The 26,748-nt window shown below is 37.4% G+C and overlaps 5 protein-coding genes across 7 annotated transcripts; 4 read left to right on the forward strand and 1 right to left on the reverse strand.

Moving 5' to 3' along the window:
- Positions 1-387: 387 nt before the first annotated feature.
- On the forward strand, positions 388-8,021 carry armc3 (armadillo repeat containing 3). Of its 2 annotated transcripts, none has more exons than XM_079601671.1 (18): positions 388-1,084; positions 1,199-1,267; positions 1,351-1,468; positions 1,597-1,722; positions 1,809-1,877; positions 1,973-2,148; positions 2,396-2,590; positions 2,778-2,961; positions 3,948-4,100; positions 4,203-4,311; positions 4,395-4,644; positions 4,828-4,964; positions 5,786-5,954; positions 6,055-6,155; positions 6,834-6,932; positions 7,009-7,203; positions 7,283-7,445; positions 7,698-8,021. In XM_079601671.1, the coding sequence occupies exons 2-18, from the start codon at positions 1,220-1,222 to the stop codon at positions 7,896-7,898; spliced, it is 2,493 nt and encodes an 830-aa protein (XP_079457797.1). In that variant the 5' UTR covers positions 388-1,084; positions 1,199-1,219; the 3' UTR covers positions 7,899-8,021. The 2 variants fall into 2 exon arrangements, with proteins under 2 accessions (XP_079457797.1, XP_079457798.1); XM_079601672.1 differs by having other exon boundaries at positions 1,045-1,084; positions 1,176-1,267.
- Positions 8,022-8,258: 237 nt separating this feature from the next.
- msrb2 (methionine sulfoxide reductase B2) lies at positions 8,259-10,920 on the forward strand. Its single transcript, XM_079602090.1, has 5 exons — positions 8,259-8,536; positions 9,921-10,018; positions 10,139-10,215; positions 10,381-10,528; positions 10,666-10,920. Exons 1-5 carry the CDS (start codon positions 8,410-8,412, stop codon positions 10,768-10,770), a joined length of 555 nt encoding a protein of 184 aa, XP_079458216.1. The 5' UTR covers positions 8,259-8,409; the 3' UTR covers positions 10,771-10,920.
- Positions 10,921-11,432: 512 nt separating this feature from the next.
- c8g (complement component 8, gamma polypeptide) lies at positions 11,433-15,454 on the forward strand. Its single transcript, XM_079602088.1, has 7 exons — positions 11,433-11,721; positions 11,950-12,086; positions 13,711-13,781; positions 14,172-14,279; positions 14,483-14,584; positions 14,660-14,689; positions 15,341-15,454. Exons 1-7 carry the CDS (start codon positions 11,551-11,553, stop codon positions 15,349-15,351), a joined length of 630 nt encoding a protein of 209 aa, XP_079458214.1. The 5' UTR covers positions 11,433-11,550; the 3' UTR covers positions 15,352-15,454.
- A 532-nt stretch (positions 15,455-15,986) lies between these two features.
- Positions 15,987-17,977, forward strand: LOC306992851 (lipocalin-like). Its single transcript, XM_079602089.1, has 6 exons — positions 15,987-16,652; positions 16,731-16,870; positions 16,960-17,039; positions 17,134-17,247; positions 17,335-17,436; positions 17,549-17,977. The coding sequence occupies exons 1-6, from the start codon at positions 16,560-16,562 to the stop codon at positions 17,566-17,568; spliced, it is 549 nt and encodes a 182-aa protein (XP_079458215.1). The 5' UTR covers positions 15,987-16,559; the 3' UTR covers positions 17,569-17,977.
- A 58-nt stretch (positions 17,978-18,035) lies between these two features.
- On the reverse strand, positions 18,036-25,867 carry zfx (zinc finger protein X-linked). Of its 2 annotated transcripts, none has more exons than XM_079602086.1 (8): positions 25,481-25,867; positions 23,520-23,618; positions 23,119-23,433; positions 21,956-22,108; positions 21,739-21,876; positions 21,521-21,655; positions 21,090-21,239; positions 18,036-20,316 (listed from the first exon to the last, which is right to left on the reverse strand). In XM_079602086.1, the coding sequence occupies exons 2-8, from the start codon at positions 23,584-23,586 to the stop codon at positions 19,082-19,084; spliced, it is 2,193 nt and encodes a 730-aa protein (XP_079458212.1). In that variant the 5' UTR covers positions 23,587-23,618; positions 25,481-25,867; the 3' UTR covers positions 18,036-19,081. The 2 variants fall into 2 exon arrangements, with proteins under 2 accessions (XP_079458212.1, XP_079458211.1); XM_079602085.1 differs by having other exon boundaries at positions 23,119-23,436; positions 25,481-25,746.
- Between the last annotated feature and the right edge of the window lie 881 nt (positions 25,868-26,748).

A 26,748-nucleotide genomic window follows, 5' to 3' on the forward strand; every position in this document is an offset into this window, starting at 1 on the left:
CACACACACACACACACACACACACACACACACACACACATTTTTAATTGTAACTCAAATTAATAATAAATAAATGTCTAGAATAGCCTAAATAAAAACTGAACAAATAGTTTCTTGATAGATAGATAGATAGATAGATAGATAGATAGATAGATAGATAGATAGATAGATAGATAGATAGATAGATAGATAGATAGATAGATAGATAGATAGATAGATAGATAGATTAAAGAGACGTATTGCGCAGGTGCATTTAGTTATACTTGAAGAATGGGTTAATTTACCAAAAGTCAAAAACACACTGGGTGGGTGTGTTGTATCGTATATCACATTCATATAACTTTTATTTGCTCCTTCTTGCAACACCCACTGCTGAACATGCTCATCATTCCAGCGAGCATGTCACGGAGTGGGTGGTGTAGTGTAGGCTACCACTGTCCATGAGTCTGAACATGAATATCATCAGAGGTCCAGGTCTACTCCAGTGACAGCTGTTTTTCCGACGAGTTTTTACCATTTTAGATGGAGGAAATTCGAGATGATGCTGATGCTTTTTCAACAATATAGATTAAATGCTTTAACCCGCATCAACTAAACGCCTTGTTCAAATAGTTTCATTTATTAGGCTACATTAAATATTGTATGAAATAATTAGTGTATAAGTAATTGCATTTAATAAATAGTGCTTTCGGATTAGATTAAATTATTTCTACAATAAGACTTTAAACATTCTAGATTTCTCACATGGTAAAGAATACTGCATATTTCATGATTTAATTGCACTATTGCTGTTGATAGTCACCAGAAAAGCTTATTTTGATGATGACCCATTGTTTTATAACCTTTTTCACGTTTTTTCTAATTATTACTGTAATTATTTTGAATGATCATAATTTAATAAATTATTACATCGGAGCCACCTAACGGTTCATGACCGACATATTTTAAACAAATAAATAAATAAGTATCCAAGTATGTTTCAGAGAGATTCTTGCCCCACCTACAGGTGACATGTTAAATTACACCTGTCACCTAGCAACAGCAGCTAAACAGAAAACCAAGCACACAGCTTTCAGCGTAGCAGGTATTCTTTATGGATTGTAGAATTTGTTTAGGAATTGTCTGTTAATATGTTTATGTAATTATTTATCTTTTTGGATTGTTTTCTGTGTAAGTTTATTTATTGTTCCTTATGTAGTTTGGAGTTTTTGATATCTAGATGGGGAAAAAAGTAAAAAAAGAGGCCGACCCATTCCCGAAAGATGTGGTGAGAACATTTTTCACCACTCGTGTGATTTTCCAGGGAAATATTTCTAACCTTGTAATAACTGTCAAGTTGTATTGTTTCAGTTCGACCCTCTACCTATCGAGAGCAAAACAGCAGCGACCGCGGTTCTCATGCTCAGCTCTCCTGAAGAAGAGGTGCTGGCAAAAGCTTGTGAAGCCATCCACAAATTCGCAGAAAAAGGTAACAGTGTCATCTAGTCTTACAGTCTAAGGTCATTGACAATTTTGCAGAGGTAAGTGCTCACTACGTTCCCTTGTGTGGCTCTCTTTTATTGATTCCTGTGTGCGTTTTTGCTGATATATTTTTAGGTGATGAGAATAAGACTTCTTTGATGTGCTTGGGAGCGATTGAACCTCTTTCTCGTCTCATATCTCACGAGGACAAGACTGTGCGCAGGAATGCTGTCATGGCTCTGGGCGTCATGGCTTCTAACAGTACGTAGAGTACAAAAATAGGCTCAAATCAAAGAATGTTCAGCATAGCAACATCGTTTAAATTTTTTGTTGGCATATTTAAACAGATGAAGTTAAAAAGTGTTTGAAGACACTGGATGTGATACCTGCAGTCATCAGAAAACTGTCACCTGAAGGTACATTCAATGTGCATTATATATATATATATATAAGCTGTATTCTCTTTTAATTTCTGTTGCACATACCTTACCAGCCATCTTCTTTTCCTCAGAGAATGTTGTGGTCCACGAGTTTGCCACATTGTGTTTGACGTCATTGTCAGTGGACTTCTCCTACAAGGTCCAGATATTTGACCACAAAGGACTTGAACCTCTTATCCAGCTCTTGTCTAGCCCGGATCCTGATGTGAAGAAAAATTCTGTGGAGTGCATATTTAATCTTGTACAAGTAAGACAACAGATGTCAGAGTCAGACAGACGGTCTGTTATGAATCAGACTAAAAGGCATTTGTCAGGGTGGTATTTTACAGCACTAACGAAACACAGTCGTTAGATGAAAATTGAATTTGAAACGATTTGTATTTTCAATGATGTCATAGATATTTCATCAGATTTAAAAGCATAACCCTTTGAATTCCAGAAGGACGCTGTTAAAATCAATTGTTTGTGCTCTTTTTTGCTTTGTGTCCACTCAGGACATTCAGAATCGAGCGGCTGTGCAGCGTCTAAATGGACTCCCCCCATTTCTGGATCTGCTGCGCTCAGAGTTCCCAGTTATTCAGCAACTTTCTCTGCGCACCATAGAGAACATCACCACTGACAGTGACACCCGTGTGGCCTTTAGAAATGCACAGGGCTTTGACAGAATCCTGGAGCTCCTTGCGACCAAAGTAGGCTAATTATTCTCATCTGAATTATTCATGAGCATTTAGCCATTTCAAAACGGCTTATTTAGTCACCTTCATTACGAGCAATCAAACTTCTTGTACGCAAGTTCAGGACAATTCAAGGGATTCAATCAAAATCAAGCAACACATGATTGAGCAGTAATGGCAGCGGTGTCTCTCCTCCCTACAGGAGTTTAGTGATCTGCATGAGGGGGCTCTCAGGGTTATCTGTAACTGTCTGGAAGACAGCGAGTCCATGCAGCTTATTCAGACGATGGGCGGCCTGGAACAGATACTGCAATTTGTTGGCACGGCCACACTGCCTGAAGCGCAGGCTAATGCAGTCAAAGCCATAGCCAGGATGGCACAGAGCAGTAAGAAAAAAATCATCATATCTCTATACTTTTTTTGACAAATGACAGTTCGTGCTCTATATTCTGTCAGACAACATGTGCAGGTATTGTTAAACAGCTTGTCACTAGGGCTGTGCCATTAAAAGTACATCTTTGTACCTCATGTAAAATGAATTTTAGTACCTTAAAGGTGTACTTTGCCCTAAAATGAAAATTATGAATTGAATCACCCTTAAGTATTGTATCTTCGAAGAGAAGATCTTTTGAGAAAAAGTCTCTTTTTTCTCTCTTTTTTGCATACAATTTTATTGCAAACAAGCTTGGAAACAAGCTAATGGTCACCAAAAGGGTTTGGTTTGGACCCAAAGCTCATGACCATAGGTGAGACTAGGAAGGAACGTAGATTGACCAGTAAATCGAGAGCTTCGCCTTAAGGCTCAGCTGTTTCTTCACCACGACAGACCGGTACATCGACCGCATTACTGCAGAAGCTCCACCGATCCGTCTGTCAATCTCCCGTTCCATCCTTCCCTCACTCGTGAACAAGACCCCAAGATACTTAAACTCCTCCACTTGAGGCAGAAACTACCTGCCTACTACCTGCATATGTAACTGTACCCTTGAAGTAGTAATATGTCCTCTTAAAGGGATAGATCACCCAAAAATGAAAATTCTGTGTCATTGACTCGTTTGTTCCAAACTTGTATGAATTCTGCTGAGCACAAAGGAAGAAAGGACGCAACAGTACTTTAAGGGTACATATATCAGTTTTAAGGTTGTATATCAATACCTTAAGAGGACATACTTCTTCAAGGCTGCTTATTTGTATTTACAGGTACATATTAGTACCTTAAGGGTACATGGTGTAGCTTAAGTTTTGCACATTTTGTCTAACAGAGCATAGTAGTAGAAACTAGTATAAAGCAAAAAAGACAGAACAGTTTTTTTTTTTTTTTTTTTTTAGAATTTTATTGTGTAAAAATTTATTTTTTTCTCTCTCCATAAAGGTGAGAACAGAAAAATTCTGCATGACCGGAATGTAGAAAAAGCCCTCACTGATCTTCTCATGCAGGAGAATGAGAGTGTACGTACTGCTGTTTGCCAGGCTGTGGCAGCAGTGAGCAAAAACCTTTCGAGCAAGGAGACCTTCAGATGCCTGGGTAATCTCATTTACATCAAGAATCCAGACTTACTTCCCTTTTTAATTCAATCCGGCTTTAGTTTTGTTCAATTTATCATCATGTCCTTTTGTGTCATTGAAGATGCGATCGGGCCCATCGTGCAGCTGCTGAACAGTGAAGGAAGTGAGTTGAGAACGGCTGCCGCAGAGGCCCTGTCCAGCCTGACCAACGGCAACAATCTCAATGCTTAGTGAGTCACAATCTTGAAGTGCAACAACAAGATTGTATAGTACAATAAGTAGATTGCTCAACCCTTTCTTTTTCCCTTTTCAGTGCTATATATGATGCAGGGGGTGACAAGCTCTTGGTGCAACAGCTGCGAGACAGCTGCACGGGAGCAGCTGTGTATGCGGCATCAGTCTTGACAAACATGGCATCGCAGGAGGAGCTGCGCAGAAGCATTCTGGCCCATGAAGCTATGCCAGCATTGGTGGAGCTGCTACACTCCACTGACAACAACACACTCATCAGTGCAATGCAGGCTGTGGCTTCACTGGCCTGTGATGCAGAGGCCAGGCTAGAGGTAGCAGTGCACTGCACAAAAGACTACATTTCAAAGTTCCACACAATCGCCATGGTTTATAAGCTGAGTGTAGAAAAAACAAACTTTTTTTTCTGGGTCAGGGGTGTGAAGGACGTACATGGATACTGTTCTACATTATGTGCGGTTTCTGGTGATTGTTTTTCTGTTTTTCTTTACATGCAGCTGAGAAATGTTGGAGGTCTGTCACCTTTAGCTCAACTGCTTAAATCGATCCATCCTGAAATTCGGAGAAATGCTTGCTGGGCAATTAGTGTGTGTGCAAACGATGAAATAACAGCCCTAGACTTGTGCAATGCGGGGTAAGCATGTTTTATGCTTTAATACACTAAATGTTTCAAGTTCAACATTTCTATGTATATTATACTCAAATGGGTGTAATCAGCCTTCGCTTTAAAAAGAACACACACACACACACACACACACACACACACACACACACACACACACATACACACACACACACACATCAACTTAAAAGGATTTTAATAGGCTTTAGATGTTTAAAACATTAGAATGAACTGTTAAAGCAAAAGCAGTAGATGGCAGTAAATCCCAAATATCAGAATTCTTGAAGAAAGTGAAGCCTGATTTAGGAACAGATTTTGCACTTGTGATTATTTTTCATGACAGTAAAAAAAATGCTTCAAACGTCTCATTCCTGTAATGCATCTGGACAGTTTACATAATTCACATTATTCTCAGTAATAGCCATTTTCATTATATTGTAATCACAGTAATTTTTGTATTTGAATCAATTGAAATACATTAAGAACATTTGAATAAATAAATGGAAGAACAACAAATAGCACCATCATACAAAAATAGTTTACTATTTAAATAAATAAAAATCTTTCCCACACTTTTTTGCATTACATTATGTTTATATTTATATAACAATAGGCAGATAAATTGTGTAATTTTCATCGCAATGCAATACTACTACTAATAAAACATTGATGGTGCCAAAACATTCTTCATTTCTTTTGATTCTGGAGTGAATTATGACCAGGACATGTTCCTGACAGGTTTTGAGAAATTTGTTTTTTTTTTTAGATGTTTTTGGCTGTTTAAGGGTAACTTCATTGACTGTCATTTGGTTTTGTTGTCATCAATCTTACAGAGCTCTAGAGATACTCCAGGAAATCAACCTGTCACCACACCGTAACAACAAATTTAGTGAGCTGGCACTACAGAAGCTTCTGGACAGCAGTCTATCACTGAAGTATAGTCTGACGGGACACCTGTCAGCCAGCGATATAACCACTGATGGCTTCTACGACCCTGGACAGGTCCAAATGTGAATGTTTTTCAAGAGAACAATAAACCCTCAATCGTAGAGGTTGCACAAATCAATAACTATTTTCTCTTGCTCTCTTCCTCCTTCTGCAGATAAGAATGGGTCATCAGGTTCCTACCTTAGAGGATATATCAAAACAAGTGGTCAACCAACATCGAGCCATTATTGCGGTTAATGGGAAGCCCCTGGATCAGTATGTTAAGGCCAAGGGTTATGCTTAGGAAATCCAAACCTACTGTTTCAAAATACTGTTACATAAAGCTTCCTCAAACGTCAAACATTGTGTGAAACAGCTCCACAAATGGCAGTGTTCTTCACTGATTCAGTGTATTCATAGTCATTTTGGGGGCACGCTTAGTCTATTTTCATTAGTATTTAGATCTCTTTTTACTTCTGCAATCTCACTTTAGTGACAAAACAAGCTCTTTGTAGAGAATAAAGACTTTCAGAGCCTGTCCTCTTCCACGCCATTAGCTCTACAGCAGCACACTTGAATATTAAATACCTCTGTTGCACAACAGATAGATGTAGATAGATGAATTTCCCCCCGGGGAAAATTCTTTTGCACACATTGGCTTTGGAATCTGGCCTAGAGATCCCACAGGAGAAATGGGAATTCTGCCACTGAGGCCCAAGCATTACAATTTAAGTTAATTACATTTAACGATTCTAAATTGTGAACAGAACTCGACTTGACCGCTTAAAATGTTTGTTTTTGTGTTTGTGGATTCGGTTCTACCATTCAAATTAGTTGATTGCCAAGTTAGCACAAAGGTCATTTGATCCACAGCACTAGGAAAAGTAGTTTGCTGTTTTTGCTAAGTGGATGTTAAGGTTTAAAAATGCTCATTCTTTCTTTCTCTTCTATCAGATTTATTACCAAAGGACCAGATGATCGTAAGCCAGACAGTCCAACAGAAACTACTGCCTCATCTGTTATGAGCAGCACAAGGAGCAGCAAAACACCAAGGTGTGTGTGTGTTGTGTATACTTATAGATGGGTTTCCTGTAAATCATGTTTCTCGCTCTCATCTCTCTTTCTAAAGTAAAATGAAGGGAAAGGGTCACAAAGAGGATGAGAAAAAGAAGGATGAGGATGAGAGTAAGTCCCAGCAGGAGACAGTGGTAGATGAAGCATGGAGCTTGCCGTATGACGCTGCGTTTCATAACCTTCTCAAGGAGGCTGCCGAATCCATCTCGCCACTTCAGGATGAGGTCAAAATGTATACGGCTTTGGCCATGTGAGTTTTTTTTTAATTGTCATCATCCCATATTCATTATCCATATGGCTGAAATGTGACAAGTGATCATTTCTCACAGGTTAGTGTGTGAGGCAATGGGCGGCCAGGTTGAGCCAGAGAAGCTGCATGACTTCCTGTGGGAACTGCACATTAGCGAGCTAAAGTTTGAATCCTGTTCCAACGTCGTTCTCATTGGAAAGATAAAAAAGGGCACCTACTTTCACAGAGCGTTGCTTTTCAAGGTAATTTATCCTCCAGAGATTCTTTGGGGTATTGACAGGACCCTCTCTTTGCTTGACTGTGTATAAAACTGACCGGACAGTGACTTTGTTCAACCAAACACATCTTAAGGACTGTAAACATTTAATAACCATCATTTAATTTGTGAATATTTGGTGGGATGTGTCCCCATAAATGTCTGATGGTTATGAACTTAGTTGCAGCTGATATTTCTCCCCTTTTCTGTGTAAGAGATTAATTGCAATACCTTTTAGGTTCTTGCAGACCGAATTGGGCTGAGCTGCAGTCTCATTAGAGGAGAATACAATCGTGCCTGGAACGAAATCCTCATCACTGGTCCAAAGAAACGTCATGGATACTCTCAGCCTGAAAGCTATATTATAGATCTCATGCACCAACCTGGAAACCTCATGAAAAGCAACTCACCAGCAGCTCTAGCATATCAGACCATTTAATAGCAATATGGTGTCCTGAGAAACAATGGTTTCAAACTGGTGGCAAAGTGGTTAAGGCATATTTTAATTATTATAATCTGTTGAAGTGAATTAAATCCTAATAAAGATTTATCAAAACGAATGTGTACTCTGGTCAAATCTCCGTTCCATTGAATTATCTCTGATGATAATATAACTGGTTGAGGAAGTCTACGTTTTTCTCCCTTATGAAGGTCAAAGTCTCAATAATATGCTGTGATGATAAGAGCGAAAAAATTCCGATAAGACAAGGAACTCCAAAATCAAACTTGTAAAAACTTCGACATTCATGATGCGGTTAGTCTAGTCACAAAAGGTGCAAAGTTTGATCAGTTTCAGTCAGTCGACCGTGACCCATAAAGTGTGTGAGTTGTGACCGTTTTCCGGTGGTCGAGCTGAGGGGGGGAATAAACAACTGAGCTCAATTCAGCTTCTTTTCAGTCTATTGAGTAGCCCCTGTTAACTAGTGGAGAAAGTCACTCCATTAAATAATATGTCGATAAAAATGTCACGTTTTCTAGTTCGCGTCTCCTCTATCGTTTCCAGCGGAGCGACTGGCAAATCAATTTTACCTCAAAAAAGGATATTTGTAGGGATTCGGATGATTTCTACGTCAACGGGTAGGTAGGGTTTTATTTCGAACTTTTTATGTAAACAAAATGAATTGCCTCAAGATATTCTTTCAATTGTAATTGTATTATATTTTGTGTACTTTAATTTGTGTGCAATTGAATTTAGTTATCTTGTGAGTCGGTGCAAAGTGCAGTTATTCTAGTCATGTAGTTCAGAACATGCATGCGTGACCTGATTACTCAAATACAGTGTTGGCTTTTGAGAAAGGCCTGCAAAACAAACAGATTGTGTGATGCATGATTTTTAAATAATAAAGTAAATACATATTGTATTACCTCTAAATCAACCTGTGTTGTAAATAGAAATGCAATTAAAATACAAAATAGCAGTTAACTGTTAACTGATAATGATCTTAAATCTACAAGTAAATAATATTAGCTATATATATATTTATATTTATTTATATATATATATTTTGGTTTAAATTGATATTTGAGACAAACCAGCTAATACCACAAATCCAATACTATCAAATCAGTGTTGTTGTTTTTTTTATTGTTTTTTTATTTATTGAATATGTATCAAATAACAAGCAGATATAAAGAACAGAACAAATAGAACTTCTACATGAAGTAAATTGTATCAAGTATATGTAAAGCTTCACATATATAAAAATAAATAAATAAAAAATAATAATAAATAAATCAAATTAAATACATACACAGAGGAAACATTATGCATCAGTGGTATTATTAAAAATATCATCATAATATTTCAAGAATCTGTCACTTTTCTTGTTTTTAATCAACCTTAGAGACTTCAGAAATGTATCCATTTCGATTAAGAAATGCAGAAAAGTAGAAAAGTGATTTAGAGAATTTTTGCTTGTGAATAAACAAACAAAAATAAAACAAAATAAAAAAAAATAAAAAAAAAAATAAAAAAAATAACAATGTAATTAATTCAAATTCAACAATAACAAAATTGTTGTTAATGGTGTTGTTTTTTCACCAGAAATGTCACTTCCTTTAAAGACCAGACTTTTGTTAAAGGGATACTACAGAAGACCAACATGATGGATTGCGAAACCTGTAAACCTGAAAAATGGTTACTAATTAAAACAATATTCCCAAGATTACATGTTCTTTAAAACACTTTAATTATAGGGGAAATGTAAAAAGAAATAAACACATGTATTACTTCTTAATAAACTGCTTTGATTTTTTTATACAAATCTTTACAAATTGTGGGTTTCATATAGCCTGACAACCCAGACCCATATCAAGATGTTGATCAAGATGCACACTGGCTGTAAAATAAAATCTGCTGCCGCTAGGGTGCGTCTAGATTTCTAGGTTTGGTTTCATATGTAATCCAGTGTACATATGTAATGGGAACAAAAATGTACTGCATTTATGACTGTTTACACAGGTTTGCAGTCATTGACACGTTATGACCAGTCCACAGATTGGCAGAGGAAGCTGACCCCAGAACAGTATGTTGTTACGAGAGAAAAAGGCACAGAGGTGGTAAGTTAACAAAGCAAGATGTTTACAGAACATTAAGCAAGATGCATGTGTATGCAGAAAATCGCATGAATACGTTCTTTCCATATTTCTTTATGAATGTACACCACTTTTATTTTCTAGCCATTCAGTGGCATCTACCTGAATCACAATGAGGTGGGTATGTACCACTGTGTTTGCTGTGACTCCCCTCTTTTTAGGTAAGAATAAAAATAAAAAAGCAAAATACAATTACAATTGTGTAATTCTACTTTAAGACACTCTGATACTTTATTGACAGTATTTACAATTATGATACAAAAATATAATTAATCAAAAATGAATATAAAATATAATATGTATATTAATGAATATGGCTCCAATAGCTCAGAAGCAAAATATGATGGAGGAACTGGGTGGCCGTCCTTCTCTGAGGCTCACGGGACATGGGAAAAAGACGAGAGTCATGCCAACATTGTCCGTCGCCCTGACAACTCGCTTGGTAGCACAGGAACAGAGGTCATCTGCAAACATGTGAGTGCAGGACAAAATGATGTCAGCCAGTTGGGTTATTTTATTGGCAATGGTAACATACAATGTAACGAGTATTAAATTCCACTCTTCATTTCAGGTTCCCAGATACCATTATAACATGCAATTTTGTTTTATAGTGTGATGGCCATCTTGGACATGTCTTTGATGATGGTCCAGATCCGACTGGCCAGAGATTCTGCATCAACAGCGTAGCTCTAAACTTTAAGCCCAGGGAAAAATAATGCAGAGACATCCAGCAGTTATATCCCTGGAAAGGATTTTACAGTTATACATGGAAAATAAAGAAAACAAATAGCATTTGAATAACAAATCTTCATTGTAGTATGCTATGAGTTACAGTTTACAATGTTTATTTTGAAAAAAAGAAAGAGGCTTGAAGGTTGTGTGTAAGGAAAGGTGGTTGATTAAACATCCCATATCTTGTATTTTTGCATATAGTGCACTGTACATTAAAATCTGAAAATGCACATGCTTTACACTCTTAAAAATAAAGCTTCCATTGATGTAAAAGGTTTCATTGATGCAAATAAAGAAACTTTACTTTTAAGAGTGCACACTGTAAAACATTATATGATTAATAAGTTGACGAGATGTGTTTTAGACTGCTTTAACTCATTCAAAAAAACGTATTTATGAGTTATAGAAGATTCATCTATTTTTTAATTCAGTTTAATGTAAATGACTTAAACATCCAAGTTGATTGTAGCCTACTTACAAATTTAAGGCAGCAACTTTTTTTTTTTTTTTCAGTGTGTCAAAACGTTTGTAAATGACATGTTTGGTTGTATTAAAATGAACATTGTGAGAAATCGACAGTGTGTGTATTTGTGTGGGTTTGTCGAGGGGTTAATGATAAACCTGAGGAGAGGGTCATCATCCTAATCTGTGTGGCAACACTGGACAGTTGACTGACTCTTATTAGCAAACTTCTAACAGAGCTGTAGGAGAGGACTGGTATAAAGGGTTTTAGTAAAGCAATAGCTAAAAAAACAGCTGATTTCATGATTCGCTTCTGGCTCCATCTGTTCTTTGTGCTCGTGTGGCTCAGTTTCTGGGAGCCTGTCGAGGCACGAAGAGCACGTTTTAAACCAACACCACCAAAGCCAAAGAAAACCGAGGCAGAAAAAGCTATTGAAAGACTAGCTCCAGGTCAAAACATCAACATTGATCAGGTATATTTCATCATCCTTTATGTCATCATAGCATTTAAGTTAATTCGTTTTGGCAAACTAAATAAAAAGAGTGCATCATTTGAACATTATTCACATTGATAGGCCATTAAACATGCCCAGTGTTGTTTCAACAGACTGCAGATATTTTTTTCATAAATGCAGTATGCACACAGTTTATTACTGAATTATATTTACACTATCTGTTTGAAAAAAAATCACTCTCTCTAGATGAGTGGGAAGTGGTACCTGCTTAGTGTAGCATCACGGTGTAGGAATCTTCTGGAGAGCGGCTTCAAAGTGGAGAGCACGACTGTCACTTGGACTATCACTGGTGACAAGGTGTCTGTCAGCACTGTGAGGAAACTGTAAGTACTCTTTTAGTCACAAGGGGGAGCAATTTACTCACTGAATTCAAGGACTCCCAGCTGATCTTAGTTCACTTTATAATATAGTTTGATTACTCTCAGTACTGGCCCTTAATTACACTTGGTTATTAGACTTAACAAGATCAAGTTTTTTTGTTTCTCAAAAAAAAAAAATCACAAAATCTCAAAATCAAACACAAACTCGCCAGTATGACTATAGACCTATTTAATAGGCTGCCAATGCTGCTTGCCATTATTTAAAGGGTTAGTTCACCCAAAAATGAAATCTCTGTCTAAAATTTCTCATGTCGTTCCAAACCCGTAAGATTTTTGTTCATCTTCGGAACACAAATTAAGATATTTTTTTAATGAAATCCGAAAGCTTTCTGATCCCCATAGACAGCAACGCAATTACCACTTTCAAGGCCCAGAAAGGTAGCAAAAACATTGTTTAAATAGTCCATGTGACAGTGGTTCAACCTTAATGTCATGAAGTGACGAGAATACTTTTTGCTTTGCTATGGGATGGTCAGAAAGCTCTCGGATTGCATTAAAAATATCTTAATTTGTGTTCCGAAGATGAACGAAGGTCTTACAGGTTGATGACAATGACAGTAATTAATGACATAAATTTAATTTTTGGGTGAACTATCCCTTTATAGAATCCGTTTAGTCCCCTACAGTCACCTATGGGCCTATAATAATTTATAACAACAATAATCAGAGGTTATGGCTAGTATTAAGTAATGCTGCTCCATGCTTGCTATTTCAATAGTATTTTTGTCTAGTCCCCTATAGTGAATGCAACTGTATAACAACTTAAAGTCAAGCAGTTAGTCAGAAATCTATATCTCACCTGATGTTCCCCATCTAACCCCAGCTCTGTGTATTTAATGAACGCAGATTTGTGGAAACAAAACATGGATTCAACAATCTACTAGAGTCAATGATTTCAGAGATGATTAGAATAAAATCAGATATAATTATTTATTATTAGTCAGGTAAATGATAGTTTACACCTCATTGGGGACAGAAGGTCATTTGCATCAGAGACCCTGCAGGGCACACCCTCCACAGGCTATCTCTAAACTCCTAAAACCTTTATTACCATTTTGTTTACTTCTGTGGGGATGAGATTTCAGTAGATCTCAGCATGAAGAGACGGGAGAAGTGAGAATGAAAGAAATGCAGATCAGACGGTGTGATCTACTCAGTGTGATTGCGCCTCGGATGAAGATGCTAATTTTGCAAGAGAGAGTTCAAATGTTCATATCCAGAAAAGTCCTTTGTTTTCTCAGAGAATAGCCCTCTCTGGGTCTTATAGGCAGCTATAGGCACCCGCCTTACTCGTATAAATACAGCTGATGTAATTAAGCAAAAGCATTGGATACTCAAGAAACAACTTGCTTTCTCAAAATAATTAGTGTCTCTCATTTAAATTGCTAAGACATGTCTAAAATATTCAATAATATAAATTAAACATATAGCCTACAAAACACAAATATAAATACATAATAATAAATTATATATATACATTGTTTATAATAAATTACATTAATTATATCATTTTTTAAACGATAATTTTTATATATATTCATCCATTGTGCTTTCCCCCCTTTGTTAGCAATTTTCAGTGCTGGGAAATCAAGCAGGACTACATGAAAACAAAGACCCCTGGCCAGCTCTTTCTCAAAGGTATATGCAGACTGAACTCCATTGACCAGAGTTCAAAGCCTGTCGATATTACCACTATCTAACTGATGTTTTTTCTTAGTTGTGAAATTTTCATTGAACTGTACTGCTTACATCTGACTATCGGTCAAAGGAAAATGTTTGGGAAAAAGCTCAGACAATCAGCAATGAACCCCCCAGGTTCAGGTTCATCAGGCTCACACAGTTCAGTTCACTCAGTTAAAATACTGTCAAATAGCTGTCTTCATTTCAAACAGTAGCCTATTTATTGTTTATAATTTAAACCCTAAAAAAGAAATGCCACTTGGTTTGATTTTTTTTAATCTAATTTGTCATTCAAATGTTAAGTGTCAAAATCTTTCTCTACTGTCTTTTTACCATCCTCTTATTCAGGTAAAAGACCTACTGAGAATATGGACATAATTGTGGTTGAGACGGACTATAGCTCATATGCTATGTTGGTTTTGAAGAGAGCAGGGAAAATGACCATGAAACTATATGGTAGGTGTAGTGTCTATTTTAAACTTCTCACTCCCCATCCTTTTGTCATGATGGCGTCTGTATGTAGTATTTCCATTAGGGTTATCTAGCCTATAAAAAGCCCACGTGTGTTTTACAAATGGTCAGTAAAACATACTGTGGAGTAGCCTTAGCTAATGTGGAAAAGTGTATTGTTTCAATAAAATATTCGTTTATTTTAAAAGGACGGTCAAGTGAAGTTCCTGATAATATCGTGGATAAATTTGAGGATCGTGCAAAGACATTCAATTTGGGATTGGACGTCATTTTCCAGTACCCCGACTACGGTGAGACAATGGACAAATAAGCCTATAAAACAGTTAATAGCCAAATACTCTTTTTGACTCTAGACTCTTTTCCAGGGTTCTGCGAGTCCACAGAAAAGGTCCTGGGTAAGATCTAAATTTGTTTGTTTTTAATAGATTATATTTCATAATGTAGGCTACATTTACAGAACGATATGTTGGCATATATTGTGAAGTAACCAAATAATTGTTACATAGCCTAAATAGAACTGCTTTCTGATGTGATATTCGCGAGACGCGAACGAAACGTTATTTTGTAACGGTTCTTTTTTTATGATTCAAACGTACCGACTCGCAAAGTGTAGCCTATATAAATAATCGACAATAATTGACATCATTGACACAATATACAAACTATTTGAATACAGAGTAATAAACTGTTTAATTGAATATTTCACTACGTAGGCTATATAAGGCTACAACAACACGTAAAACCCTGCGCAAAAAGTTCTGCGAACTGATTCAAACGAATCGATTCGTATTCGAATCTATAGCCTACTCTTTGGTGCCGTTGTTAGGCAACATTTACTGATTGGCTGAAGGAAAATTTACATCCTACAAAAAGAGCCAATCCAGGCATTTGTGCATCTCCTTCTTGCTAAAATCACGTTTTCTGTTTTAAAGGCATGTCTTGCCAAACTTGCATAACCTCAATTCGGTTTTGTAACAACAACAAAAACTGCATAATTTTGTATAATCTCTATTTTTGCCTAACAACTCTAATTTCTTCTCCACCAGATATGACCTAAGACTGACTGGCCAGTATCGTTGAGTGTGAGCACTGTGCGAATTACAACAATAAAGTTATTATGTAATTTCAAGGCTGTGTGTGTTTGAAAAATTATATTTTATAGTCTGCTCATGAACAATAGCATTCAACATAAGCACTATAATAAGCACGACCAACAAGGTGCATCATCCTTATCCATAATATTAGGTTACATCCTTGTAATAAGCATTGAAAGTGGTGATTTTCCTAAGCCATTCTTGATGAAACTAAAAAGTTCTTATAAAACAAGACAAAGGAATCTTGTTAGTGTGGTTTGTGATGTAACTCTCAAAACAAGACTCTGCCTGCCCACGCTTTTCGGAGTTACACAACACAAGGGGTAAACATGTTGCACGTCCAACATTCCAAAAAGTATCCCGAGGAAATCATTTTCTTATGGAAAAGAAATGAATTTGTTTAAACTCAAAATTAGTTGCTTCTGCAGCACCTGTCATATAATACTTGACATGAAAATCAAAGAGCAAATGCTGATTTGGATACAATGCATTTTGCTTTGCATTTTATATAACAAACACTTTTATTTAGTCTTAATTCAACCATTTCAATCTACTACCGCTCAAAAAAGGTTGCTGCCTTTTTAAGTTCGATCAACTTGGATATTTAAGTCATTGCAACTTAAATTACATTAAACTGATTTTAAAAAGATTTGTTGAATCTTGAATAACTTGTAAAAAAAAAGTTAAAATCGTTTTGATAAGTTAAAAGCAATGTAAAAACATGTTGTCATAACTTATTGATCTTTTTTTTTTACAGTGCATGAATAAATTACATTTTTTTGAAATAATAACCTTGTTGTTTTTCCATCATTTTTTATTTTGATTACATCAGGCTACATGCTTGCATGTGAGATACTTCTTTCAAAAACATTAAAAATGTTTTGCATGATTCTGAAGGTCAAACGGGGCATCCCGAGGGGGGCAAAAAGCATTAAAAGTCCTCACAAACACCCACATATAGGCTATCTGGAAAAATCCACACGTGGATGTTGCACGTTGTGTAACGACTGTAATTATCATTCCTCCTTTGGAGGTGGGACTGGGAGGGACTGAAGAAAGGAGGGTTTGAGGGGCTCACTGAGGATAAAACAGGGGCTGCCATTCGTCTCCTCTTCACAGCCAACTTTTCCTTCTGAACTGCATTCAGAGAGAGAAACACACTTCTACAGCCATGACTGTCGCGTTGAAGATGCTGTGCGTTCTGCTCTGTGCAGTGTTCGCCTCCGCTGAAGTCATGCCCATGACTGACTTCGACCTGGAAAAGGTAAATTATCTCAGAGTTATTAATAAGATTTGAGGAAGTTCTCAGGTTAAGTTGGATTCAACTCTTTGTATTCTACAGATGGGAGGAAAGTGGTATCTCGTTGGTTTTGCTACAAATGCAGAATGGTTTGTCCGTCACAAGGCTGGCATGAAAATGGGAACTGCCGTGCTGGCGCCTACCGAGGAAGGAGACCTTGACCTCACTTACTCGAGCCTGCAGTAAGCTCAAGTTAGCTTTATTGCAGTTTTGATAATGTTCGCATCATGGTTACAAAAGAATATCTGTAATGGCTTCATTTGTTTCTTAGGAGTGACGGTTCCTGCTGGAAGATGTCGCACCTCGCCAAGAAAACCGAGACTCCAGGACGTTTTGTCTTCCACAGCCACCGTAAGTCTTCCTGCGTTTGCTTTTATCGAATGGTCATTGTTTTTTTCTCATCGTACTTTGTTCCTTTGGACTAAAATGTGTTCGATTTGATCAGGTTGGGGAAATGACAATGACATGCGCGTGGTTGACGCCAAATTTGACGAGTACGCGCTCGTACACACCATCAAGACCAAGGGAGATGTGTCTGAGGTTCTCAACAAACTTTACAGTAAGAGCTCGCTTTGTACACACAATATAGATAAAATGTGTTTCACTAATATATGGTAAACGAACTCTGAATGTGTCATAATCACAGGTCGTACCGCAGAATTTACTGATGACTTAAAGGAGAAATTCAGGCAGTTCTCTTTGGACACCGGCATCCTTGAGGAACACATTGCCATACTGCCACCAAACGGTACAGCTTTAAGATTTTAATCGATTATCAAGTCCCTTTAAGTTATAATATATATAAATAAAATTATACTTGAACCTTTAAACTAACATTTTACTGTGAACTGCTTTTACAGGAGAATGCGCAGTTGCCTGAGGATCTCATCAACCAAATAAGGACAAAGACAACTTCAGCTGGACTGATCATTTCATCTGAAAACAGATCTGAATTTGCTGGCCTTAGTCTGCTCGGTTTTGGTCTTTTTCACTTTGTGCCTTAAACACAGTTGTTCTCACATGATGACAAATCTATTTTGCAACTCCAGAGCTTTTTCAAAGGACATCTCAAGCAGGGGGACAGAATGGGAAAAGCATTACCTTATCCAAATGATGCATTTTACTTTTCAGTTGAAACTCATGTTTCTTTATTGTCGTGCAAATTTGTTGACGTGGGTCTTGTCACTAATGCCACACCTGCAAAAAAACATTTTTTATGAACAGTGCTTTCTTTGTTGTTGGTGGTTTTGTTTACTGCTGTTGGATTAAATTGGTTTACAAATTACAAATGTTGGTGTGATTCATTCAAATTCTTAATTTTACAATGAAACAAACAAATAAACATTTTGGACACAAAATACTGTTTATTACTTCTGTATTTACAAATATTTCTTATACACATAACATCTTTTAGAATCTCTTTATTCCAAATTATACATTTTCAGTATCTGTGTAAAAAATAAAATTTATCCTAAACATCTTAATAATAATAATAATAATTTGAGGGTGAGTTTTACAACAAACAGACCAGAAGCCAAACGGCAACATTCAAGAAATACACAAACATACTAGCGTCTAAATTAAAACAAATTTAGATTATCAGCATTTCGGCCTGATTTGATGACTGCACACTCTGATCAAATCTCAAGATCTCTTTTTGAGCTGAGAACTATTTGCGATATAATTTTTCCTTGTAAATATTAGCAAGAAAACCTGTTCTACATTACACTCCAGTCATTTTCTTTATTAAATATCAGCTGGAATTTATAAATTAATGCACCAATGTTGACGATGCATTTTGGTGTATCCCCAAAGCCTATCTGGGCTGAACAGCCTATTATCTCTCAAATTAAAATGTTTTAGCAGCCAGGGCATAATATGAGTATTTCCAATTCATTTTAATTAGACAATCTGCTTATCTGAAGCTAAGAAACCAGTCAATAAAGCATTAGCACTTCCGTACTTGTAAACGCATGTGCATATACACGCCACAATCATCAATGCTATTCAAACATGGTTTGTGTAACATGCGATACAGGAGTCATAATTCAAATTTACAACCAGACGCACCAACATAAAACTTTTAACGTCCACCCTTGATGATTTAATATGAAAGTTTATCTATTTTTGCATTTAATCTAAAGCTGGTTAGCAGAACAACGGTTAGTTTGTCTGATTTAGACTCTCGACAAAGATTGATTAAACTTTGGAGTAATGCGTCTTCAAAACATTACAGCAGTGTAGCTCGTGACCGGACACATTAGTAGGTGGATTTTTGATTGATCTGATATAGCCTCTAGCTGGCTTTCCAACGGTCAGCTTTTGGCCCTGAAGACCACAGCTACATCAGAACGGACCTTTTCCTGATGGCTTTCTGATTGGTGTTGCAAAGGTCACATGGTAGGCATTAGGTCTTTATGATGCCGCGTGATGTGCTGATTCTTCTCCGACGGTCTGCGGAAGCCTTTCGAGCAGAAGTCACAGCGGTGAGGATAGTCTTTGGTGTGGATGGAGATCACGTGCCTTTTGAAGCCGGACGCATCACCTGTGCTGTAGTCGCAATACTGGCACTGGTATACCCGCCGCTCCCGATGGCCCTTGGACAAACCGGCGCCGCCCAAAATTTTCTTACCCCCATGAGCACCGAGTCCAAATGTCTTCTTAAGACCTTTTTTGTCAGGAAAAGCCTGCTGCTCCTTGGTGTGCACTGACAAAATATGCCGGCTGAGAACAAACGGATCTGCGATTTTGAAATTGCAATGCCTACACTGGTGTAACTTCTTCGCCTTATGGGCGGCCGAGTGCTTCTTGAGCTCGGACGGCCGGTGGAAGCCTTTTCCACAGACCTCACATTTATGTGGATAGTCTTTGGTGTGAACTGAAATGATGTGGCGCTTCAGGTCACTGGAATTGGAGCTTTTATGGTCACAGTGGGTGCAATGGTGCGTTTTGGCTTCCTCGTGCGTCAGTCCGTGTTGTAACAGCTCGTCGGGTTCGGCGAACGTCTGGAAACAGCGGTCACACTTGTAGGGCATCTCTTTGCTGTGCTTGGTCTTCACGTGCGTCTTTAAGTTAGACGAGTCGGCCGATTTGTAGTCGCAGTAAAGACAGGAGTAGGGCTTCTCGCCGGTGTGGGTCCTCATGTGTTTCTTCAGCTCCGAAGGATGCCGGAAGCCCTTCCCACATTCTACGCAAATATGAGGGAAATTCTTGCTGTGGACGGCGAGCAGATGTCGGTTGAGAAGTCCTTGTTCTGCAGTCTCATATTCACAGAACTTGCACATGTGCATTTTGTTGGTGGGTGGTGAGATCTGAAGCTTGGATTCTCGGTGGTGGTGCTGCAGACGGTGGGAGAACAGCGTCGCCTGCTGGTGGAACTCCTTTCCGCACACTTCACACTCAAATGGGGCTTTACTGCTGAGGGTGTGGATCTCCATGTGGTTGTGGAGATTGACTTTTTTGTTAGTGGTGAAATCGCAGTCCGTGCACTGGTATTTCTTTCGGTTTACGACATCCTGATGGTGATTCTTGGCGTGGCGCTTGAGGAAACCACGCGACTTGAACTTCTTCCCACACAGCATACAAGGGTAGACCGTAAGAGGCTGGCCGTAAGGTCCAATGATGATTGCTGAAGTTGAGAAAGGAAACCAAAATTAACATAATATTCTCTACTGTTCAAAAGTTTGGGGTTGTTAAGATTTTTTAATGCTTTTGAAACAAGTCTCCTTTACTCACCAAGGCTGCACTTATTTGATTTAATTTATTAGGATTCTTTGATGAATAGAAAGTAAGAAAGAACAGCATTTATTTGAAATAGAAATGTTTGGAACATTATAAATATATTTACTCTCACTTATCTCCAAATCTCCATTTACTTTGATTAATTAAATGTGTCCTAGATTAAATAAATATATATTTTGAACTATATATATATATATATAAATGTGTGTGTGTGTGTGTGTATATGTGTGTGTGTGGAAGAGCACATGTTTGCGGTAAGTATTTTTTTTTTTTAAAGAAATGACCTTCAAATGACCTTACATTTTTTTTAAGAATCCTGAAAAAATGTATCATGTTTTCCACAAACACATAAAGCAGCACAACTGCTTTCTGAAGTAATGATGCTGAAAATTAATCTTTGCTATCACAGGGGGAAAATCAAGTATATATTTTAAATACATTCAGTTAAAAAACAGTTATTTTAAATTTGAATAATATTTCACAATAGTACTCTATTTACTGATCCAATAAATTCCAAAGTGGTGAGACTTCTTTCATAATAACATAAAAAAATATCTTAACGACCTCAAACTTTTGAGTGGAAATGTACCTAACAATTGTAATGAATCAAATTATATAATTAAATTCAATAAAATATGAAAAAAAGCAGTAGAGATGTACCTGTCTGGATGTGACGGAGTTCAGAACGTCTTTTGCTCTTGTTCCTGCTTCGTTGACGACTGAGTCTTTCGATCACGTCAGAGTCATCGACGTGCAGCAGAGCGCTGGCGGCTCCATTCCTGTTCTCACAGCTTTCGCTCTCCTCCCCACCTGACACACATTACATCATTTCTAAGGTTAGAACCAAAACACATACATCCCCAACACATTTGTAATGTAAACTTTATCTTAATCTACTGCATATGTCCATCTTCTAGTAAGAAAACGTCCTTATTAGGAAATGCACAAATGCGTTAGGGAACATAAATGCATATTTTTCTTTATTACTAAATGTACAGCATTAATGTAGTAAATTGATAGCCATAAATTTTGTTTGTGGAAAACATCGCACAATGCAACTTTTGAATAAGATGTGCATGTGTTTGACTTACTGTAAGCAGCTGCCCAGGCCACAGGCATGAAGTCTTTGCTGAGTGATGCGTTGTCAAGTGTCCGTTGAGCATTTCCAGGGTCCTCACCACCCACCACCACCTCCATGTAGACCTCATCTGTGATTTTAGCCACATCTTCAGACATCAAGAACACACAGCATCAGCAGAGGCACTTGGAGGAAATGCCTTCATAACAAACTGACAGTAACAGGACTCACTGATGTCATCCTGGCTTTGATTGGCTTCATCCATTGACATGTACACCATCTTCTGTCTTATAGGCATTCCAGAGTGATCCACCAGCTCCACGGTTTCATCTACATCGAGCTCCGCGTCTTCTATGTCAACGGTGCCTCCTGTAAACAATCCATAAATGTGTCTGTAAACACCAAATGTTTGTAATGAAGTATAATGCCATGCAGGAGACTGACTTACCCAAGTCCTCCTCCCCTGAGTGAGCCTTGATAATGTACACTTTGATGACCTCTTGACCCTCATCATCCTTGTCCACATCCTCTGCGTCTTCTAAAGTGCCCTCAATGGTGACTTTAGCATCCCCATCAGAAACCACCTTCCCAGCCTCATCCACTGAAATAAAACCAAGACACGCAAATGGTGACAAACAAGCAATATTTTTGCATTCTGCATGTATTGTCAAATGGTGAAAAGAATAGCGTAATAAACTGTGCGTTACATTTACAACTTGTTTGACACAAAGTGGAAGCTTTAAAACCCAGCAACAGCAGGACGATTAAATACACTGGTGTTTAATAAATCATTAATTTAAATAATAATAATAAGATATGCACCAATGCTAATAATTATTTTCATGTTATGAAGTACAGTATGTTTTAATTGTTATGACAACAATTGTTAAATATTGACATTCCATACAACTTTATCTAAATCATTTTAAATGATACTAGTAAATTTAGGCATCACAATATTATAATATTCAGTATGAAAAATGGAGATTCATTCCTAAAGACTATGTGTCCTAAAGACAGTGTTATTCAATTATTATTACTTTTAAAGATGAACTTTCAGTGAGAGTTAGATGGTGGCAAATGTAAACTAAATGTACAAATAGAGCAAATAACCATGAACAATTAAACATCCAATATCAACCAATAACTTTAAATAATAAATACATTTAAATAATAAATAATGGCCGATGACTGATATGGTATTGGTACCAATATATTTTGCATCCTAAATAATAAGACGACGACATAACACGTAACAGAGTCTAAAGGTGCAGTAACATTAGCAAAATTTCAACAAAAAAAGATCCATTGTCTATTAACAGTGTAGCAATGTTTGAAGCCCAGCTCACATAGATATTTCACTTTCAAACCAAGCAGCTTTCTGTTGGTCAATGCAGCAAATTCGCATGATCAACTTGAACCCATTGCAAAAAAAAAATTCCCAATCTCACGGATTTCCGTTGGAATTTTGCAGAACAATGGTAAATATCACTGAACCCTAACTGTAGGCTGCTCACTGTTGTCAGCAAAAGCAACTTTCTGAACAATGAGTCATTAATATTCAGATCCTTTTCAAGAAATGTTCTATTCTCACTGGCTGAAGCCACTCACAAGAGATCATGAGGTAGTCTCCACAGGTGTCAGGATCCTCCTGTACCTGAGCGTCGGTCACCACATCAACCCGCAGTCCTTCATCCTCCAGAGCCACATCATCAGGTGACATCACACAGGTCTCCACCGCAATAGTGCCCAGCTCTTCGTCTTCATCCGAGCACGGCACATACTCTGCCACCACATCCTCGATGGCTTCCTGGATGACCAGCTCCTCGTGTGCGAGGCCGTGCACCGCAATCTTCTCGCCCTCCACGTCAGACACGAGAACCGACTCCTGCAGTTCTACCACCACCTCGTCTTCTCCATCACAGTCTTCTTGGAGAGGAACACACATAAATATCTTAATACTCATTAAACAACAATCTGAGAGACTTTATCATAGTCATTGTTTGTTTTACCTGTCCCATGGAATATGATCTTGGGCTCATGGGAATGGAGAGAGAGAGCCGTTACATCTTCATCCATTGTCTCCACTGGTTATCTGCATAATATAAGACCTACAGGGACCAAACACACACAAAAAAGAAAACCATCAGAACATAAGAACTTAAGACTAAAAAGTCTGATTTTCACAGCATACAATCAGCATTAAATTATATAATATATCAGAATTATCTTGCAATAGGATTCATTACATAATACACTAGGATATCGTAAAGATAACCATAACATCACAAAAGAAAGTAATAAAATAGCAGGTCAAATATGGATATTTTTTGTAGTTCCCATCACTAAAGCAATTATCGTCCTTCCTGCTGTGCAATACATTTGATCCCATTCACATCATATCAGTCTTGATATATTGTATAAAATAATAAATAGCCTACAATTTTTAAGATGGAAATAATTTAATCATTTAGAATAAAATTTAATAACACTGTTACATGTAATTTTTAGCATATCTCAAAAATGAAATATACTGTACATTATAAATTTTAAATGACAGATTTTTGCTATTAGTGGTTTATTTAAAATTTAGATTATAGGCGCGCGAGCTGTCTCGCCTAGGTCTGTATGCTGTGGCAATGCATTTTACATTGATACAAAATTAAGGATAATTTTTTGCTTCAGTATTCTCGTGGAAAAGGATTTTCCCCGATGCGTTGTTACGACAACGCAGTACGAGAGTATCTCTCGTAAGAGAACATTAAAATATAATTATCACATGTCTTAAAATAAATACATTTTTATAAAGATGGAATCAATTAAATCATATTCAAATAAAAACTGTTAAAAAAATTAGCTTGCTATCATGTAAATTATCAAATTATTAATTCATTTTAATCACCTGATCTTGACCAGTGCATATTTCTGAAAGTCTACATTTATGTAGATCTATTTTAAACACAAGCATATTTATTTTACTGCACAATAGGAATTGCCTTATGATACTTTAAGTACAGCAACTGTAAGCCAAATAATCCCATGAATCCCATAATCTGATACTGTAATTTAGTGTTGACCCTTCTATACACGGGTTTCTGTGCAACGTCATCACGTAGATGCGCGCGCATCTAAGAGGCAGAAAGCAACAGTCTTTACGGCTATATCTAGCAGAAGCAGAGATGACGCGGAGCTGTTGTGCTGTAAACTAACCTAAATGCATAGGGTATGTCAGGTTTTTATGATTAGCAAACTTAGTTGGACAATTTCATATAGTCAACTAACTAACGTTTTACATAATGTTATATTAATATGCAAATGAAACAAGCAAACAAATCCAACTCTGAAATTCCAGTTTATTATTGAGTCAACAAGAATTTACAAACAATGCGAAATCTACGTTAATTACAATGTTCTTTTACAGAACTCGGCATAAAATATAGCGGTCTTGCCTCTTGGATGCGCGCGCATCCGGTTTTGTTTGTATACAAGAAACCTATGTATTCCCATCTGTACTGTTTACAATGTGACAGTAAGAAGGGGCGTTCCCTGCCGGAGCCTTGAGCAAACAGAGCCCCGCCCACTGTTAGAACCCACCTGCCACGCCCCCTTTTTAGCGACATCGCCATTTTGAATACATTAAAATAATTAATTAAACCTTGTAAATATATACTTAAATGGCAGCACAGTGACACTCAAAATGATCTACAACACAATTACAGTTTGCGTAATCCATCTGCAAATGAAATCAATGTGTAATAGCATATGAATCAGCCTTGCAGGTCTTGAGAGTGTCGTCTCCGCGGCCTACTTTAGGCCTCTGAAGGCCGCGGCTCGGTGCTAACAAAGGCCTACGCGCCATTACAACGGCGTTAATCTCTCAAACAGATAAATACACAATTCACTCCAAAATATCCCATCAGATGCATATTTAACAAATATAAACGTTCAGATTCTGTTAAACATGGCGGCCTACCTGTTATATTTTTTTGTTTGTTTCCAAGGCCGTACGGGTTTCCTTCTCCCACCCCCAGACTCGGGCTGAACGCAGACGGGGCTCTTGTGTGAGCAGGGCGGGCCGCCGCAGAGCGCGGAGGGGAGGGGCCGAGTCTGATGCGCTCCGCGGCGCTGCAGCCTCCAGCTCCTCCGGCGCTTACGCCGCCTTCAGAGCCGCACGTCACTGCCTCGGAGCCGCAGGAAAATGCGGAAGGAGTCTCAGACAAGTGGCCGCAGTCCGGCTCTTTTGGCAGGCCCATATGCTGTATTTTTTCTGTGCTTCGGCGAATTTAAACTAGGCGGTTTTGACTAAAACCCAAACGAATAATTTTGTTTTTGTTTAGCGCTTTGGAAGTCGGTTGTGAATGAGTATTTTGATGGGGTTTAATTTGTGGCGGCGTGAAATGCGTATGGATGCGGAATGGCGAGCTCGGGATATTAGCCAGTTATGGATTTATGCTTATAAAATGGTTTAGATGACCATTATGGGTTATTATTACGCAAACTGTTTTGGTTAGAAATATTTTTTGGGTAACTTGGCACATTTATACAGTTTAACGTTACTGCATGTACGGCAATTAATCCGGTGGTTTTACGTTTTTATAATTTTCTTATAAAGAACACGCTAGAACATCAAATAAATTTGTTCTAATATTAGTTACAGGCCAAAATACTTCTATAAAGAAGAACTATTTACAGACCAAGAACCAAGCAAACATATATAGTAACATACAAAAATACATATTAGAAATAAAAATAATGACAACATATTCATTCCAATACCTACTTATATTATAATATACTTATACTTAAATATTTATTTTAAATTACTCATTAGATTTAGTTAAATTATGAAGCTGGCTGAGTCAATTTCCCCCCTAACACCAGCACTGAGATTATTAATACACCTATTAAAGCTGCCACCGTTAAGACAAAACTGCTGCTCATTCAAAAACCTCTTATTACATGATTCTAGATCACCTTAATTATGCTTTTAAAATTGCAATATTTGTTCAGGATATTTAAATTGAAAAAAAGGGTGTAAAAAACAATGTGTCACTGCACACTATGAAATGCCTTCGGACACTATTAAGAACCTGCATGTTTACCACAAAACTGCTGTTTTTTACGCTTTCTATCAAGCTTTGCTGTAAAAAATAACATCTTAACTTTGTAAATAATGTTTTAATAGGAAAGTCTTGTGGTTGAAAGGAAGCACAATTTTCAGAAAATAGAGCACACAAATGG

The sequence above is a fragment of the Phoxinus phoxinus genome, assembly GCF_949152265.1.
Source record: "Phoxinus phoxinus genome assembly, chromosome: 24".
In the NCBI taxonomy this organism is placed as follows: Eukaryota; Metazoa; Chordata; class Actinopteri; order Cypriniformes; family Leuciscidae; genus Phoxinus; species Phoxinus phoxinus.